The sequence below is a fragment of the Abrus precatorius genome, unplaced genomic scaffold, assembly GCF_003935025.1.
Source record: "Abrus precatorius isolate BTA unplaced genomic scaffold, Abrus_2018 Scaffold10, whole genome shotgun sequence".
NCBI lineage: Eukaryota > Viridiplantae > Streptophyta > Magnoliopsida > Fabales > Fabaceae > Abrus > Abrus precatorius.
Genome location: NW_020874292.1, coordinates 797,425 through 818,007, shown reverse-complemented (window position 1 = coordinate 818,007; position 20,583 = coordinate 797,425). Strand labels below are relative to the sequence as shown.

Sequence of the window (20,583 nt, the reverse complement as noted above, 5' to 3'; positions counted from 1 at the left end):
ATTTAGCATAATATCTATTTTTTAGTCCTGTATGATAATTTTTTCAGCTAAAAATTGTGTTTTGGCCAATTTATTTATTTATTTTTAGCTAATATTCATTCATGTGACTAATTAAATGTATCTAATGATTGTCAAATACATATAGAGGCTACTAAAGACAAGCTTGCTGGATATGCTATATTTCTCTACACTTTAATATGCTTCTTGCTTCGGTTATTCCTCACATGGCCTCATGGATACAAGATAAAATTCATGGTTGAGTGTTATATGTGATCTTCAAAACATCAAATTTAGGAGGTAACAATTCCAAAATCTTCTAAATCAAATGACTATCATCAATTTCAAGTTTTATTGTCTTCAACTTTGTGCAATAGTGCACCATTTTTAACATCTGCATGAATCCTACTCACACATGTTAAAAAGTGAAAAATAATGACTTTTATGAGCTTTGTAAAAAGTCAAGAACTTATTTTTAAGAGACTTCAGAAAAATCTTAACATCTTTACTCTTTAGAATATTCTAACAAATGAACTTCTAATAGTTAATTTAAATGCCATTAAATACTAATTTGAGTATTCTCACTTATTCCAGGATAAGGATGATATTTAATGACAAAAGCAACAGAGGAATGATATTTTTCAAAAAGAAGATGAAGGATGTTGAGAGAAAGCAAGAGATGTTTAAAGAAAGAGAAATACTAATAATATTATTCTTAACCTATTCTTAATTATTAGCTAAAATTTATCAAATACAATAAAAATTATTTAAGATTCATTTTTTTATTTTTAATTTAATGTTTCTCATAGTATTTTTTTTAATAAATTTTAATTAATAATTAAAAGTGTGTTAAAAGAGTGTGTCATCTTTAACACATATACTAGCAAGAATATGTAACACACTTTTTTTAATATATTTTTAATTATTAACTAAAATTTATTTAAAAATATAAAATTTATGTGAGTCTATTTTTTAATTTTTATTTAATATTTTTTCATATTTTTATAAATTTTTAATAAATAAAAAGAGATAACAATAATTTCGGAAAGAAAAAAAAGGTGTAAAAGCAATGTTGATCACTTTTTATTTTGAGTTCTCTTTACGTTCTTCTGAGCCAAGGAAACTCGGGGGAAAAAAAAAACGACAAACTTAAACAAAAAGCAAAGTGAGCCGAAAACAGAAGTACACTTTCATCTCGGAAACTCCGACACTTGACATATCGCACTGAAAGATAACGTTAACATTATCTCAACTCAAACCTTATCAGTTTCCCCATCTGGACTCTGATGCACAAGGCTTTTTAAAAACACACACACACACACACAAATTCTTTATATTCTTAAGTATTAATTAATTACTCAAGACAAAAGAAAAAAAATATGCTCACAAAAAATTATTTACATGAAATAATCTTATTCAACTTCCGTAAAATTATCATGAATAATAAAGTTGTTTTCAAATACTACTGTATATTCAAAACCTTTAATCATATATTTATATTAATAATAATATTTTTAAATAAAAAATTATCATTATTTTATTATTATCAGCAGATACAAATAAAAGAATCAATTATTTTATTAGTAGTCACTGCTGCTTATTATTATACTTCATATAACTGCTATCTTATATTTTATTTCATGAAGCATTTATTTATTAATATTAAGATTTTTGAGAATGGATGTTGGGATAAATGTTTGTGTGTTTGTGCTTTGAGGTCACAGGTGTCGGTGGTGGTGTACTAATGTCAGTGGCGTTGTCTTTTTCGCCTTCTTAAAGCCTTTCCCTTTCTCTCTTATTCATTTCCAGCTAGCTAAACACATACCCACATAGCCATAATCACTCTCACAAACAAAAAGTTTCAAACTTTCTTTCTGGGTATAGAGAGAGAGAGAGAGAGAGAGAGTTCTCCGTTGCTTATGTCTTTCTCTTCCACTGATTTTCATTTCTTGTTGGGAATTTGCTGAACTGTGGGGTGGCTTTGTTTTTTCAATTTGGGAGCTATCAAGTTTGGAAATTTGTTTTGTTTGGCTTCATTGCTTGAGAATTCATGCGGGTTTGTTCAGATTTTGAGTGATCTGTCTGTTTTCAGTGACAACTGGTGGAAAAATTGTTTTTTTTTGGTAAGTTTTGAGTGCATGTGCAATTTTATTGTGCTTGGTTGGGAAAATTGAGAAATTCTACTTTCGACAAAACCAAAGTTGGGATTTGAGCAATGGCCGTTGTTTCTGAAGTAGATAACAGTTCACTGTTGATCAGGAGAGAATCTCTAAGAAAAATAATTTTTTTTTTGCGCTAGGAAAGTGCTTTATTTTCTCAGCCATACATAAAGAAGATTTCACTTTTAAAATATGACCCTCGTTCATTTTCATCCAACTTTTTTCTCAGCAGCCAAACAAACTAAACAAAAGATGGGATCAGAATTTTTTTTCCACTTTCTTAGCTGTTAACAATGCTTGTTAACATGTCTTAGACTGATCATAGATTCAATTGTTCTTCTCAGCTATCGAAAAGTGTAGAAAGCTTCCGAGTAATGAGTGTGGCTTGAACTAACATTTAATCCCTTGTTGACTTCCGAGAAGAGTTAAGTAGAGGGCCCTATGGAGTCAGAAGGGGAAGTTGGGGTGAGTAAAAAAACATTCTTTTTTATTTGTTCAAATGTTCTGTGATGTTATTGGGGTGCAGTTGTTGGTTGGTTGATGCTTGATGATGACATTTTTTAATACACTTAACTTTCCATTATTCAGGCAAAGCCAGTGACAGCATTGGGTGGCCAAGTGTGCCAGATCTGTGGTGATAGTGTTGGGAAGACTTTGGATGGTGAACCATTCATTGCATGCGATGTTTGTGCTTTCCCTGTGTGCAGGCCTTGCTATGAGTATGAAAGGAAGGATGGGAATCAGTCTTGCCCACAGTGCAAAACCCGGTACAAGAGACACAAAGGTAAATGAAGCTAAACTAGTATGTGTTTTCTGTCATTTGTTATTTTTCACCATCCTCGATTCACACAATGCAACTTGGGGAGGTGCAAAAGACTTTTCATAAATGGAATATCAACAAGTCGGGTGACATGTGGATTGAAATCGGTGCTTTGGCCTTCTATTTGGCCTAAAGCACATGGTCTGTAAAGGGCTTAACCCAACAAGTTGCAATGTTGTGATATACTTTCTTGGAAGCAAATTGACCAACTTTCAGTGAACCAGATGAGAGAACATATCCTTTTTTGCTTTAAGAGCATTTACTCAATGGACTACTGGATTGGAGCTATTGTGACTTTAGCTACAGGGAAATTCCTGAGATTAGATTAAACAAAGCGTGTAACGACAGTACACTCTAGTAGTGAACAAGCGAGGCAGTGTTGGTTATGTGTAGACTACATTCATGCTGTTACTATTTACTAGAGTGTTTCCATTTTCTTCGAGCCAAATCCGCTAAGTGGATGGATGGATAGTTTATAGAGGATTACATTTATATGTTGTCAACTTTTCCAGTTGTTGTACCTATAAATAATTGATTTTAATTATCTTTGTGACTTCAATTTCCTGATCAAGTGGACTGGCATTGCTGTTTTCCTTTCAAAAAATGGATCAGTGGATTTTGGGAGGAGGAACTGGATTCTTTGTGATTGACTTATTATATGCTCATTTTTTCCCCATATTGTGTACAATAGGTAATCATAAAATGCTTAGATTAAGACTTTTGTTTCCCTCGTTTGCATCTCATATTACAAAATACTTCTGGTTTTGTCATTAGGATTTTATAGCTGCAAGTATGTTAATTATGCACACTACATATTTTGCATGATGTCATGTGATCTGCAATCTCTGGTCAATATTTATATAACTTTTACTTTATGACTTCAATTAGTGATCAAACTGCTAATTTAAATGATTCCAGGAAGTCCTGCAATTCTTGGAGATGGTGAAGAGGATGGTGCTGCTGCTGATGGTGCCAGTGACTTCAATTATGATTCAGAAAATCACAACCAAAAGCAGAAGATTTCAGAGCGCATGTTGAGCTGGCAATTGACATATGCACGAGCAGAGGAGGTCGGCGCACCAAATTATGACAAGGAAGTTTCTCACAACCACATTCCTCTGCTGACCAGTGGACATGAGGTCATTCAGTTAGCTTCCTATATGATAGTCTTCATCTCCCCCACCCTTCACAAAGTCCATTTTCTAATAAAATTTCTGGTCTCTGAATGAAAATTGGTATTTCTTCAATTTCAGGTCTCTGGAGAGTTGTCTGCAGCCTCACCTGAGAGGCTCTCTATGGCATCTCCTGCAGTTGGTGGTGGAAAGCGTGTCCATAATCTCCCATATTCATCTGATGTTAATCAATCTCGTATTTCTCTAACCCTGCTTACTATGCACATTCTCAGCTATCATGCTTTATGGTTGCTAATTTATCAAGCATCTTATTGTGATTTGATGTCCTTGGTTATATTCTTGTGCAGCAAACATTAGGGCTGGGGATCCAGGATTGGGCAATGTAGCATGGAAAGAACGAGTTGATGGCTGGAAAATGAAGCAAGAAAAGAATGTTGTTCCAATGAGCACTGGCCAAGCTGCTTCAGAAAGAGGAGCTGGAGATATTGATGCTAGTACTGATGTGCTTGTGGATGATTCCTTGTTGTGAGTATTTTCTTTATTTATTTGTAAGAACCAGTGATGCTCTATTTGTATTGCCAGCTTCTTTACTCATTTCTCTGTTGGTATTGAGTGCCTCTTTTCAAAGTCATGTATGATTCATACCATATTTATTCTTATTCTATTTTTTTCTTTAGTTTGGAATCTAATATGGTAATATATATGATGGTTGTCATCAGGGGAGCATTTGGTAAATAAAACTCCTTGTAAGAAGTTATTTGTAGTTTTATTGTTGAATAAGCAAAATCAATAGATTACGTCCTCAATTTTTTTTTAATACAGGAATGATGAAGCTCGACAACCTCTTTCCAGGAAGGTTTCTATACCATCATCCAGGATAAATCCATATCGTATGGTCATTATTTTGCGGCTGGTTATCCTCTGCGTTTTCTTGCATTATCGAATAACAAATCCTGTGCCCAATGCATATGCATTGTGGTTGGTATCAGTTATATGTGAGATTTGGTTTGCTATATCTTGGATATTGGATCAATTCCCTAAGTGGCTTCCTGTAAACCGCGAAACATATCTTGACAGGCTTGCACTGAGGTAGAGCCTCTCCAAACTTAACCATTCTTCTGTACAAGAAAATCATGATATTTGGCAAATAGTTATTCTATTTCAATATGATGTTTTGATACAAACAAAATTCCTGTGAATTACAGATATGACAGGGAAGGAGAACCATCACAGCTAGCAGCTGTTGACATTTTTGTCAGTACTGTTGACCCATTGAAGGAGCCCCCACTTGTGACTGCCAATACTGTACTATCTATTCTTGCAGTTGACTACCCAGTGGATAAGGTCTCCTGCTATGTGTCTGATGATGGTGCTGCTATGTTGACATTTGAAGCACTTGCTGAGACTTCTGAATTTGCAAGGAAATGGGTTCCTTTTTGCAAGAAATATACTATTGAACCCCGTGCACCAGAGTGGTACTTTGCACAGAAGATTGACTACTTGAAAGATAAGGTTCATCCATCATTTGTCAAGGATCGTAGAGCAATGAAGGTAAGAGATTGGCTTATAAATGGATTACTCTGCTGGCTGGGCATGCATTTGTGCTACTTGTATGTGTGTTGGATTTCATTAGGGTATCTTTTAATATTACTTTTCTTTTGTCTCAGAGAGAATATGAAGAATTTAAAGTTCGTGTTAATGGACTTGTTGCAAAGGCTCAGAAAGTTCCTGAAGAAGGATGGGTGATGCAAGATGGTACTCCATGGCCTGGAAATAACACCAGAGACCATCCAGGAATGATTCAGGTTGGTGGATATCTTGTGATGAATACAACTTACTACCTGATGTGCTTCATTTATTAGCTTTAGAGTCATTTCTTAATTTTTTTTTCTTAGATAAGAGTACATGTTAAAATGTTAAAAGTGGTGAAGTCATGAGGGCAAGCTTTATGCCATGGTACTGTTCACTAAGATTGCATTTTATACCTGTAGGTTTTCTTGGGCCAAAGTGGAGGACTTGACTCTGAGGGTAATGAACTTCCACGTTTAGTCTATGTTTCTCGTGAAAAGCGTCCAGGTTTCCAACATCACAAAAAAGCTGGTGCGATGAATGCACTTGTGAGTGTCATTTACAATATTAAATGTGGAAGTTACTTATCTCCGCACATGTACCCAGACATAGTCATCCCACTGCTGGTGATTTATGTAACTTGCAGGTTCGAGTATCTGCAGTCCTAACCAATGGACCTTTCTTATTGAATCTCGATTGTGATCACTACATAAACAACAGCAAGGCCTTGAGGGAAGCTATGTGTTTTATGATGGATCCCAACCTTGGTAAACATGTCTGCTATGTCCAGTTTCCGCAGAGGTTTGATGGTATTGATAGGAATGATAGATATGCCAACCGTAATACTGTTTTCTTTGATGTGAGTACTACCATATTCATCTAATTTTTGTTATCTAATTTCTATTGCTGTTTTATTTTTGTGTGGCCTATATTAAGTTTAATAATCTCTGTGTGATATGTTTTTGGTTTTGACACTTGCTGAACAGATAAACTTGAGAGGTTTGGATGGCATTCAAGGTCCTGTTTATGTGGGTACTGGATGTGTCTTCAATAGGACAGCTTTGTATGGTTATGAACCTCCTGTTAAACCCAAACATAAAAAGCCTGGGTTGTTATCATCTCTCTGTGGTGGAAATCGGAAGAAGGGTGCAAAATCTAGTAAGAAAGGATCAGACAAGAAAAAGTCTAGCAAGCATGTTGACCCAACTGTGCCTATCTTCAGTCTAGAGGATATAGAAGAAGGAGTAGAAGGTAGGACTTATCAATTTAATGTTTGGATGAGCCTTTTTTCAGGGAAATAATTTTTTTTTTTTTTTTACTTAAGCTTCCTCAGGAAGATGCAAAAATAAGCAATTATTTCTTCAAAATAAACTGAACAAAACATGCACTTAAGAAGATTGTGATTTTCTATTTCTGGAAAGACCTGTTACTTGCTTTCCTACTTCTATGAGAGATTCAAATCTGCTTCCTATCTTAAATTGACTGCCTCTTCTTGTAATTGTGTTTACTTCAAATGTTTATATTCATACTTTTCTACTCTAAAAGCTCTTCAGGGTATCGATTTAGCTATTGATTTTTAGTTGCTCTCAATTAATTAGACCTTTCATTCTCTTACACCTTTAGGTACTGGATTTGATGATGAGAAATCACTACTCATGTCACAAATGAGCCTTGAGAAAAGGTTTGGTCAGTCTGCTGTTTTTGTTGCCTCTACACTAATGGAAAATGGTGGTGTTCCTCAGTCTGCTACTCCAGAAACTCTTCTTAAGGAGGCTATTCATGTTATCAGCTGTGGTTATGAGGATAAAACAGAATGGGGAACTGAGGTGTGTTGTTATCTTATGTTTAATGTTCTTGGATGTTTTTTGATAAACAAATCGGTAAGTGTACCAAATCGTTTGCAGAAACAAAATAGATTTTATCGTTCACTGGAATTAATGTTAATTACCAAACCATAATAATCTCGCTAGTTGGATTGAAAAATAGAGTATGAACTTAAACGGGAAATTTAGATATTGTGCAGAAAGTGAAGGTAAGCTATAAGTGCTGGAAAATTAAATTAACATTAAGTGTAAAAGTTAGGTGTAAGAAATTAATTGTAAATGGAGATTGGAGCTAAGTGCCAGAATGTAACTAAATAAGAAAATGAAAATTGAGTTGTAAATTGATTAAGAAGCGGGTTGAGTTCAGAATCCCTTAATCCTTTCCTATTGCATAAAAATATGTAACCCATAATACAGTCTGATCTAATGGTCAGATTTTCTACAATACACAATACCAATTCCTTGTTTGATTGGTTCTAAACCAATTCTAGATTCATAATTACTTAAGTAACCAAGAAGATGATTAATATTAAAATTAGAAATCAACAAGACCACACCATTATAGATTCTTATTCCTAGACAATCCATAATGAGCAATTTAATCTAAATCCAAGAAAGATTACAACTTTCTAGTTATAAGTTTCTTTTCATCAATTCTGAGTTCTAAGAAACAGGGAAGCAATAAGATCAGAATTAAATGTTAGATTACAAACTACATTTGAGTTATATTCAATGTTCAGTTCATTGCAATGGACAAAAGATTAAGTTTATCTTTTCTCAACTCCAATAAATTTAGCAAGACATAACAGAAATAAAGAAAAAAAAAACTAAAATATATTGCAGATTTAAACTTTATGTTCAACTTAACAGGAAATTACAGAAAGATATAGATGTAGGAATCATTGTTTCATTACAAAGCAAAAGGAATGGAGGGGTGAAACCTTACTTCCTATCAAAATTCCATAGAAAAGCAAAGGAGTAATGGAATGAAAGACATTCGTACACAGAGATGTACAGAAATCTTAAAATTCTTAGTCTCAAAAGTGTAATAAAAGGCGCCGCATTTAGCAGAAATTTCTATTTTTATATGCTTTGTCAGGCTCGTGTCCTCACATTCAATTATGCATGTGCCTACAAATATTTTCTGTATCAATTCAACTTCTTCTCTTTAAATCCAATTGCTAACTATCAATAATTGAACAATTAATTGCACTAACTTAAATCATTTATGCAATGAAATGTGTCATAAGTATTCAATTTACAACATGAGTCAATGACTCATCATTTTTGTTCCCAGTCACTTTCTAATTCCATCAAATCAGCAGAATATTGCCAACAAATTAGTGCATTCCAATAAATTTGAGTATAAACTAGGCACAAACTTCCCTAAATGTTATTTTACATGGAAGGCATCCAAGTGGACCTTTTATGATTTGTCAAATCAAGAATTGCTTGTGATGCTATCATCGCTTTGATTTTTGTTGAGGATTTTCCTAATTATTTTTCTTGTTAAAGTGCTTTTAAAAGGCCAAGGGGTTTGAACATCTGAAAAATGTTAGGTCTTGCGTGAGGCATAAATTTTTTCCCATCTTTTTCTTATTGGATTTATTGAGATGAAAAAGGATGAGGATCATAGAATTTTACCTGGATCCCACTTTTCAGAAAGCATGTAAATGTGTGGGAATACTATGAACCATTCAGTCTAACATACCATTCCTAGAAAAGCGACCTTTGCCTTTGCAAGCAACTGGTTTGTTAAAACATGATTTAACATGCATATGGCAGACTCATTTTTTTGGTGTCCCCACATTTGGATTAAGCATTTTTACACAGAATATTGGTGCCCACAATGACCACTATTATTAGAAAAAAGGGATGCGTTTATATAATTATCTTAAAAGATAATTCACAATTTGTTTTTTGTTCCACAGATAGGATGGATTTATGGTTCCGTCACAGAAGATATTCTTACAGGATTTAAGATGCATGCCCGTGGTTGGCGGTCAATATACTGCATGCCTAAGCGCCCAGCATTTAAAGGTTCTGCTCCTATCAATCTTTCGGATCGTCTAAACCAAGTACTTCGATGGGCTTTAGGTTCTGTGGAAATTCTTCTAAGTCGACACTGTCCCATCTGGTATGGTTATGGTGGAAGGCTAAAGTGGCTTGAAAGGTTTGCATATGTGAACACCACAATCTATCCGGTCACTGCCATTCCCCTTCTCATGTACTGTACCTTACCTGCTGTCTGTCTTCTGACCAACAAGTTCATTATTCCGCAGGTTTGTTGTTTCTTCATAAATGTAGTAAATCATGCAGTAGTGCCACTGGATGAATAAATCATGAGAATATTGTGCATCAAGTTGATGCTTGAATATTTCTAAAGGGATGATGCTTCATGGGAGAATTGCAGATTAGGATATGCTAGTGAATTACATCCGATTTAGTATTATTAATTGTGCCAATGATTGAGGACATTCACTCATGGCTAATATTATATTACTCTTGATTAATCATTCATGAATCACAACCAACATGATCTTGTGAAAATTGATACTTCTGATGGGAAATGCACAAGTTGAACTCAATTTGGTCAGGTCTTATTATGTAAGACGATGTTCTAACTTATCTTTTATTAATGTTGCAGATCAGTAACATTGCAAGCATATGGTTTATCTCTCTCTTTCTTTCCATCTTTGCGACTGGAATCCTGGAGATGAGGTGGAGTGGTGTTGGCATTGATGAATGGTGGAGGAATGAACAGTTTTGGGTTATTGGCGGTGTCTCATCACATCTCTTTGCTGTGTTCCAAGGCTTACTCAAAGTGCTTGCTGGAATTGACACCAACTTCACTGTGACTTCCAAGGCATCAGATGAAGATGGAGACTTTGCAGAACTCTACATGTTCAAATGGACAACCCTTCTCATTCCCCCCACAACCCTTCTCATAATAAACTTGGTTGGGGTTGTCGCTGGCATTTCCTATGCCATTAACAGTGGTTACCAATCATGGGGTCCCCTCTTTGGTAAGCTTTTCTTTGCATTTTGGGTTATCATCCATTTATACCCTTTCCTCAAAGGTCTCATGGGACGCCAGAATAGAACACCAACCATTGTGGTGGTTTGGTCCATTCTCCTTGCATCCATTTTCTCTCTCTTATGGGTCAGAATTGATCCCTTCACCACAAGAGTGACTGGTCCTGATGTTGAGGAGTGTGGCATTAACTGCTAGACCAAAAACAAGTATATTGTGTTTTGGCTTGTAATTATAGTTATTGTAGCTTTTGTATTTGTTTGTTATGTGTCAATTGTGTGCAGTTTATAGCAATACATGAGAAAACAAAGTAGAACTAAACTGTGACATTGTTTTATTTGTAATACTAACGTGTCTTCCAGTTTTCTGGAGTAGCTATGTATTATAAGCTATTTGGAGGATCACATTTTGTATATATCAGTGTTTTTTGTGATTTAGTTGGTAACTTTTTGCGTCTACATACACTTTGGTATATGTTTGAGTTTTGACACAATTTTGATCATGTTAGTACTAATTCTGGAAATTTTTTTTTTTCCTAAATAGCATTATCAAGTTTCCTCAGATTGACAAAAGTTGTGTAAAATGAACTGATTCGAAAGATTTTTATTTTTATTTTTGGCTCATTGTACTGTCTTTTCCTTTCTTTTATTTTTTGTTTTGGCTCAATGGCTCATTGTATCAATAAATTTCATGGATCAGCTTATTGAATAGTATTTAATTTTATTCAAATGTAGTTTAATGATCAATTGTTAAGGATACAAGTTTGTCACTAGGGGTGTTTAATACTGATTTAAACTGTTCTATACGGTTAAACTCTTCAAAAATATCAAAATGGAATACATCGTTAATCCAAAAAAGTGCAATTATTTTTTGTGGGTTGATTAAGTTTTTAGTTCCTATTCTCAAAATTGAACTAAATTAAACTGCAAATATATTAATCTTAGGAGAGTGTTAGGGTGCCTAGATATTTGAAGGGGCATGAGTGCCCTTCTTATTTTGTTTAATAGTTTTCATCCACGTTTATCTATATTTAATTGTTTATTTGAAAGAACTATTAGTAAAAACAGAGGTTGCAGAAACCGAGTAACCACAATGTAGTTACTATCCGAATCATATTGAGACGTCAAACAACATGCTTCACTTTGAATATTTCATGGCAGTGAGTGACGAGAGATTAGAATGGAACAATACATTTGACTATGTACACCTTCAAATTGCATAAATGTTAGCAAATTGTTGGATTCAAGTTCTCAAAACAAAGATATTTTGTGAGAGGGATTCTTGCAACTTTAATTTAAAGTTGTGAATTAATATTAATTTAAAATGTCTAATTACTATTTAACTAATAAAAATTTAGCCTTCAAAATTTGTGAATTATATTTCTTAATAATTAATATTTAAATAAAAGTAATAATTTAAATTACCTAATAATCAACATTTAACTACTAATAAATTATGAGAAATATTTTAGCTTTCAAAAGTTATATATATATATATATATAGTGTGTGTGTGTGTGTGTGGAGAGAGAGAGAGAGAGGTAGCAAAAATAACATTAAACAAGGAATATGTTTATCAGTGAGTGTATATTGAGAAATAATTTTATAATTGGAACCATATTAGTAAAAAATGCCACCAAGATGAGTTACAGTTGATCAATGGAAAAGAAAATAAGAAAATGATATTTTTTTGTTATTATATTTTTCATGATTTTTCTTTTATTATATAGCCATATATTAGTTACATGAATTATTGTTTTATAAATCCCCGATTTATGCTGAAGCTACACAATATGCCAAACAAGGCCTAATATATAGTACAAATTTATCATCTTAATAATGCAGATTCCGGGACCACGTGAAACACGCGAGAGTCCTAAAATAAAATAAAATCATCCACTCAGATGAGACATACGATTCCATTTTCAAAATTGAATAATGATTGAAAAAGGTCCCAATCACTGTTGCCGATAATACAATAAATATTAAAATATGCATGCTGTGGCACCAATTTTGAAGCTAAATGATTTTGAGGTCTTCCAAGTGATTGTAACTGGATTTTGATATGAAGATGAATTTTTAAAATGAAAGAAAATTAGAAGCACAAAAAACGAGCATTATAATTGTTGAAAGAATATAGTGACATAAATCCGCGAAAACAATAGCATTTGAATGGATGTTGGTTTGTTCTTAAATTTAATCCCATGTCTGGTATCCAAATACTCGTACGCTGGGCTTGCAAATATCTACCAGAATCAGAAGAGAGGTTATTAATTAGGCCAGTTATACAATTTAAATTAAAAAATCAGTAGCAGCAAAATTCCAGTTTAGAAGTTACTGCATGCAATGCAATGACTGATTGAAGAAAGTCTGCAATATTGGCCATGCCCAGTATTGAAGATCCATTAGCGCTGTATTCATTGGGAAGTTTAATATGCCACTATATATATACACTATGTGATACTCCATGTCGCTACACTTGAACTAATGGATATAATGACACTATCAATTCCAAGAGGGAGCTAGAGATAAAATAGTCAAATTTTAAAAGTAAATTTTGTGGTACACTTAAAAATTTTTAGAGTATTGTAATTAAAAAGTTATAATCAATAATACTTGTTTAAATAATAAATTTATTTAATAAAAACTATTATATTTAAATAAGTTAAAAAGCAGTTAAATCTTTAAATAAAACTAGGACACAATTAAAATTAAATGAACAAAAATTTAAAAATAAAATAATAATATTATATTAATATATTTTTTATATTTTTAATTTTATTATTATTAATATTTAATTATTATATTAATATATTATGTTATAATTTTTTTATAATAAATAAAAATTATATTTTATTTAAAATTAAAAAATTTATATATGTATTTAAATAATAAATTTATTTAATAATAAATTATTATATTTATTTATAATAAATTATGTTCATTTCGCTTGAGCCATCACTTGTGTATACGAATTGTCAATATTTAATTGGATAAGAATTAACTTGTCTTTTCTGAACAAGAAGCAAAATAAGCAGCATTATATAGATAGATATCTTCTTCAATCTTCCAGAAACGTGGATCTTTAGCGAATCACGTGAGGTGACACGTGCCGTGTAGCAATTTCATGCATGCATGCATGCACCTCTGTTACGTGTCCACGAAAAGAAGCCAATGATAAATCATCAAGCTCGTCATAACCTCACCACTCACACGTCAGCATTACACGTGGCAAATATGCAAATAGGAACCAGCAGTCCACAGTAACAATTGGACGCGTGGCACCCAGGAATATTCTCACATGTCCATTCTTCCTCCTGTATAAATCACCCCCCGTGAAAATTAAAGCCATAGCTTGAACCTTCGACGTTGAAGTATTCATTTCCAAGGAAAAAAATTATTAAAAGGAAGAGCAAAACACCTGTTTGTTTCCCGGGAAGGTGACAGAAAATGGCTACTACAGAGGAACCAATTCTCTCTAGATAGACCGTTTGGATAACATGGTAAGTGTCCCACTTTTAGTGGCTTTTATTTTTCTTAGATTTATTTTCATGTAATTAATATGTACTGACATGAAGAATCTTCTTTTCTGTTGTGAGTTAAAAAGAGTGAGTTTTAAATTTGTCCAACGCTTAAAGTCACTTCTTAACTCACAAGCGAGCTAAAGGATAGCAAAGGGCGATTCAGAAAAAATGTTGAAACAGTTTTTCTTGATTGTATGAACTGTGGATCGATAATTACGGAGTTCTTTTAATGGACTATAAAAATAACAACTTTTTTATGTTTAATATGAAATTGAAAATTGTGGTTGCTTTTCATATTATTATATTAAAAAAAATGCTTCAGTTGAGGCACCTGGAGGAAATTAGAGGGTACAATCAATCTCCAAAGAGCTCGTCTGCATCCACTCCAACAAGCGGAAGTGATGGACACGTGTCATCTGTTGATTTCTCCCCGAAGAGCTTGGAGAAGCACTGCCGTCCGATCGAGAACGTGATGATGGAAACTGAAGTCAAAGGTACGATGATAGAGAGACTCAACCAAGTGGAAGATCGCATGCTAAAGGTATGACACGTGGACAATTTTGACCGTTTGATCTTGGCATGAATTGAGGTTCATGATAATTTGGTAGGGTGTGATCTATCTGTATACTGTATGAAAGCTTTGTTTGCAGCTTGAAGAAGAGTGGGCAGCAGAGACGAAGAGAGAAGAAAAGAAGAAAATGAACAGTCCAAAGAAGGGTTTGAAACAGTTTGTGAAGCAATGTGTGAAAGCCAGGGGAAAACAACATGATAATAAAAAACCATCAATGAATAATAACCATTAATTGTAGCTGCTTCAATTGTGCTAATGCTTTAATATTAGTCTTTATAAATATCAAATTTTTTTAGTCTTTAAAATTGAATTTAAAGTTATCAAACGTAGGAATAGGAATTAAAATTGAATATATTTTTTTTATAGAGATCAATATTAAAAATAGTGACATTTTAGACATTAATTATTTACTTAAGTCTTAATTTAAATGTATATATTTTTTGGTCAAAACATTTATATTCATGCTCAAATGAGGGCACTTTTCAAGTTTTGGTTTCCGTTGGATTTTGATCCATTCTTTACAATAAGATGACTTCATTTTTAGTAATAGGATGATATTATGTTATTTTCAAACAGAAGCTTACATGTATAATATGTAGATAAATAACAAATTTAGTTTCGATGTAAGGTTGATAAAATATTATCAAAAGATATTATTATTCTTTTTAAAATGATAATATTTAACTCGCGAACAAGAGAATGGATGGCAAAAAAAAAGTGAATAAAAAAAAATGAAATAAGATAAAAAGGGTCAATAAAAAAAAATCTTAAGTCAAGTTTGCTTATTAAGATAAAATATAACCTAATGAGTATTAATATAATATGTGCATCTCAAGTTGCATGACTTTCTTGATCCGACACTGGATCAATATTTGAAACATTGATAATTTTTTATTTATTTAAAAGACATGAATCAAACTTGACTCAAGATACTTAGACTAAATTGAATTAAGAAATAAGGTAGAATTCTAAATATCTTCAACAACAATTGATTTAATTTTAATTAAATTACAGTTAAGTTAAAGATATTAAATATGTATTTTTAATATCATACTTTACGTGAAGTAATAAATTAACATATAATCATATAATATTAAGTTACATAAAACTGGCAATAACAAGTTCAGAGGAAGAGTTTGATTAAAGGAATCAGTCAAATAGCAAGGTTACATACAAACAAATTGTTCATAACTACCAACTTTACTTTAATTTTGGTAATTAGGTAAATCTTTATTGAAAAATAAAGTAACATAGTTTTAGATATATTCTTTTAAATATATTTTTTAATTATTTAAATTTATTAAAAGTTATAAAAATGATATGTATCTTATTATTAATTTATTTTAATAACTCATATTAATACTTTTATAATTTTAATAAATTTAAACGAATAATAGATTGTTTAAAAAGAATATTAAAGAGTGTATTCTAAAACTCTTCGATTCTTATCATCTCATTTCCTCTTCAGACACACGTCTTTACTGAAAAATGATTGATGTCTAGCTTTCTTTAAAATTGTAATTTTTCTTAAATTGTGAAATATATAGGTTTGACCATTTCATTTGATGTTATAAATAATAACTCTTTGATCTTCAAGACTTGCTATTTTTTAAGAATTTCTTTTAGAACGAGTAAAAGAAAGGTATTCGAATTTTAATTGTCATTTTAATAAGTTAAGATGATAGAGGTGTCACAAAATATGTGTCAATTTTACTCCTAAGTTAAATTTATGAAATAGAACATAATAAAAATGTTATAATAATAAATAACGTTTTAATCCTCTATTTTTCTATTTAGCTTGATAATTATTTTTTATTTTGTTCTTCTATTAATAATTTATTATTTATTTATTTTTATTTAGTTTATATAATTTGATTCAGATATAACATGAACAAAATGTGTCTAACAATATTATATATATTTTTTTAATGAAATTTAAAGTTATAAAGTTAAGACTTTTGAAATTAAGATTAAAAAATATATATGAAAAAAGATATAAATATCTTATAATTATTCACATTAATTATGTGATATATTATACGAATTAAATTAAGTGTTATATAAGTAAATACAGGAGAAAAGTAACAAAACATTAAAGTGACAGAGCAAAAAGTAAAAACAATTTTTGAGAAGCTTATTTAAGGAAAAAAAAAATCAAATGCAAAAAATCGTAAAGATTTAAAGAATTAAAATCTTATTTTAAAAATAAAGTTGTATCTTGTTCGAAAATAGTTACTAATAATCGTTGACCAACTCAACACCTCATTCATAATCTAGACATATGCTTATATATGGAAAAGCTTTACCAATATCATTTATGGGCTTTCCCATGCAATCAAGTTTAGGAGGAAAATGAAAACAAGGGTCCATAGAGAAGTCTCTCACACATTGAGGATTCTGGATTTTTTGGTTTTGTGAGTTGTGCAGAACCCATGGTTTCAGACCTCCCAAACTCTGAGCCACGTACCCTAAAGTTGAAAAAGAGCTAATCACCAAAACATCACATAGACTTAATAGATATATTTCTGTCCACGCCTTCATGTTATGCTTGTTATCATTAAACTTTTGATGTTTTTCATGACTTGAAACTGTTATCAGCTATCAGTTATTTTTTATTATTTTAGTTTATTATATTAGTATCATAGTCAAATATTTTAAGAAGAATTTAATTTATTATCAAATCTTTTTAGTTACGCAGTTAGTTTAAGTTTCTTTGACTTATTATAAATGCATAATCTATTAAATAAAAGTTAAATTCTTTCTCCATTCATTCTATTCACATTTTCTTTTTTTCACTTTATTTTACTTTTTTTATCATAAAATCAATAAAGTGGTATCAAGAGCTATTTTCTTACAAACTTGTGAAAATGACTGCTGAATTAAATTTTTCACAAGTCGCTCCTCCTGTATTTGATGGAGAAAATTATGATCTTTGGGCTATCAAAATGGAGACTTACCTAGAGGCTTTAGATGCCGCATGATCCTATCATAGCCCAAATAAGAAGTCACAAGGAGAGAAAAATACGAAAGGCAAAGACAAAAACATGTCTTTTTGTTGGTGTTTCAATAACTATCTTTACCAGAATCATAACTTTAAAAACAACAAAAGCGATTTGGAATTATCTTAAGAAAGAATATGTCGAGAATGAAAGAATTCAAGGCATGCAAGTGTTAAATTTGATGAGAGAATTTGAACTTCAAAGAATGAAAGAGTTTGAGACAATCAAAGTATACTCAGACAGACTGCTTGACATAGCTAACAAAGTAAGATTACTAAGTACTTATTTTCCTAATTCTAGAACTTTTGAAAAAATTCTTGTAAAGTGCCTGAAAGATTCGAGACTACGATCATTACCTTAGAAAATACCAAATACTTGTCCAAAATCACACTGGTGGAACTCTTAAATGCCTTACAAGCATAAGAGCAAAGGTGTGCAATGAGTCAAAAAGGTGTTATTGAGGGAGTCTTACATATCATGTATCATGAAAGTGCAAGATACAACAAGAAAAAAATCTTATCTTTCATGTCATCATTGTGGAAAAAATGGTTATCCTTCTTTCAAATGTTGGAGAAGGCTAGATGCACAATGCAGTAAATGCAACCAAATGGGACATGAAGAAGTTATATGCAAAAATCAAAACCAACACCAAGATGAAGAGATTAAGATCGCTCAGAATGAAGAAGAAGATCATTTATTTATTGCTACTTGCCTCTCTGACTTTAAATCAAATGAAGGTTGGCTAATTGATAGTGGTTGCACTAACCACATGATTAATAACAAAAAACTCTTTAGAGATTTGATGCCGACTAACATCACTAAAATCAAAATAGGTAATGGTGATTTCATCCCAGTCAAAGGAAAGAAAACAATTGCAATAACAAACAATTTAGGCATGAAGTTAATTCATGATGTTCTTTGGGTTCCTAAAATTGACCCAAATTTGTTAAGTGTTGGTCAACTAATTGAAGGAGGATTTAAAGTTATTTTTGAAGATAAACATTGTTTGATTAAAAATGAAGCTGGTCAAGATATTTGCAAAGTAAAAATAAAACAAAATTTTTTTATTTTGAATCTATAGAAGGAGGAGCAAAGGAAATACCATAACATTTCATACTAATACCTTGAGTGTTGAAAGTAAGTTTTCTAGTTTCATCCATAATACAAATGAAAGACATCTCAAAGTTGCAAAGAGAGTGGTTAAATATTTCAAAGACACCCGTAACTCAAGCATCAACTTCAATAGGAGTGAAAAATTCAAGTTGACTGATTTCTCTAACCGTTATTTAAGTGATTCAATTAATTACTTCACTTTTCTATGACAAAAGAAGATTTTATTTGATTCTAATTTGAAGCAGAAAGAAAACACAAAATTCTTGTTGACAACAAATCCATTTTCTGTTAGCAAATTTAAATAGAATTTGCAGTTCAAAAAGCAAAGAGGAGTGTTAACAATATGCTTTTGAAACTATACTATTAGTTGTTTTTTATTATTTCAGTTTGTTAGATTAATATTATAGTTAATAAGTCATTTCGATATTTTAGGAATAATTTAGTTTATTATAAAAAATTTTCAGTTACGCAATTAGTTTAGGTTTCTTTAATTTATTATAAATGCATTGTTACTATTAAATAAAAGTCGAGTTCTTTCTCTATTCATTCTATTCACATTTTCTTTTCTTCACTTTATTTTACTTTTTTATTATAAAACCAACAAAGATGTTGGGTATCATCACATGGAGAAACCTTTTATGCTCTTCATGGGTATGTCTTACCTTCAAATTTAGAGCTGATGGTAAAATCTCCTTTGAATTGTTTTCCTTGTGTAGTCTGACATGCTTTCATATGTTCCAACATGTCCTTTGTTGTTACTAGAAGGAAAGTTCTTGGGTAATATCCATGATGAATTGGGAAATGGTTCACAAAATAGATCAACCATATCATCCTTAAATTCCACAAGTAGGACTCGATCTGTTAGGATTGCATAGAAGAATGCTGAAATCATGCTCACCATTCTGTTCCCTAAGCCATCTGAAGCTGTCCACACAACGTAGTTACATTCATAGGTAACATTGGTCCAATGTTTTCGGAGCATCGCCATGGTCCTGTTGTAAGGTCAAGTGTTTGGTCCACAACTCTTGTGGAGATTTTCGTAGTTGCGTAGTTTGGCTATGAGATATGGAGAGGGTTTATGAGGGGATGCATTGTGATATAAGTAAGATTCAAATCTGCTTAAGCATGATCCTTCATCAAATCTTGAAAGGACTATTAGTCCATCAACTGTTTCAGAAGAATTTTTTTTTTAACCTGAAAATTCAGATATTTTAGATTTTTTTAAAAGGATGAAAAGGAAAAGTCAACACATATTACTTGTTTAAAACAAGAGGTAGAAATTGATATTACCTTCAGTCGATTCTGTAAAATTCTTAGTCCCTTTTGCATTATCTGTGACTTTTTGAGATTTTTCTCCCAAAGCCATGTCCTTTATTGTAACATTGTGATATTTTCCATTCAGTACCTTACTTTTTGAAAACCCCTCAAAATAACCAAAATTTGAGGTAAACATTAGTATGATTAGAGAGAAAACTAAGGCAAAGATGGTCAAGGAAACTCTGATCCTTTTGAAACTAAACTCCAACCAATCCATGTTGACTTGATTGTTGTGAGTTGTACATGTGCCTCACCTTTGATGGTAGTAATCTGCAATCACTTTCTCCTTCTAAGATTAAGATGAATTGATATAGTCATTCTCTCAAAATATTTAGATTACAAATAATAGCATCAACAAGAAAATTCAAGTATACGTTACAGACACAACAATTATATGTTCTTTGACTTTATTCTAATTGCAAAGCAGCACGGCAACATTAATGTAGAGCCAAAAGCCAACTCAAAAAATCAGAAGACAAAAAATACGATTAAGAGATGAAAGAGGGTCCTTTTATCATATTATTCGT

The 20,583-nt window shown here is 31.9% G+C and overlaps 1 protein-coding gene and 2 pseudogenes across 4 annotated transcripts; 2 read left to right on the top strand and 1 right to left on the bottom strand.

Annotated features, from left to right (window-relative positions):
• The first annotated feature begins 1,673 nt into the window (after positions 1 to 1,673).
• LOC113849398 (cellulose synthase A catalytic subunit 3 [UDP-forming]) lies at positions 1,674 to 11,076 on the top strand. 4 transcript variants are annotated; one of them, XM_027479295.1, is made up of 15 exons: positions 1,674 to 2,120; positions 2,501 to 2,621; positions 2,745 to 2,940; positions 3,895 to 4,115; positions 4,230 to 4,344; positions 4,457 to 4,634; positions 4,932 to 5,198; positions 5,315 to 5,660; positions 5,777 to 5,914; positions 6,101 to 6,226; positions 6,325 to 6,537; positions 6,665 to 6,929; positions 7,302 to 7,504; positions 9,433 to 9,783; positions 10,149 to 11,076. In XM_027479295.1, exons 2-15 carry the CDS (start codon positions 2,598 to 2,600, stop codon positions 10,731 to 10,733), a joined length of 3,228 nt encoding a protein of 1,075 aa, XP_027335096.1. In that variant the 5' UTR covers positions 1,674 to 2,120; positions 2,501 to 2,597; the 3' UTR covers positions 10,734 to 11,076. The 4 variants fall into 4 exon arrangements, with proteins under 4 accessions (XP_027335096.1, XP_027335104.1, XP_027335112.1 ...); XM_027479303.1 differs by lacking the exon at positions 1,674 to 2,120 and having other exon boundaries at positions 2,219 to 2,621; positions 10,149 to 11,044; XM_027479311.1 differs by lacking the exon at positions 1,674 to 2,120 and having other exon boundaries at positions 2,598 to 2,621; positions 4,230 to 4,302; positions 10,149 to 10,976.
• A 2,906-nt stretch (positions 11,077 to 13,982) lies between these two features.
• LOC113867020 lies at positions 13,983 to 14,859 on the top strand (annotated as a pseudogene).
• Positions 14,860 to 16,889: 2,030 nt separating this feature from the next.
• LOC113867014 lies at positions 16,890 to 20,105 on the bottom strand (annotated as a pseudogene).
• Positions 20,106 to 20,583: the final 478 nt, after the last annotated feature.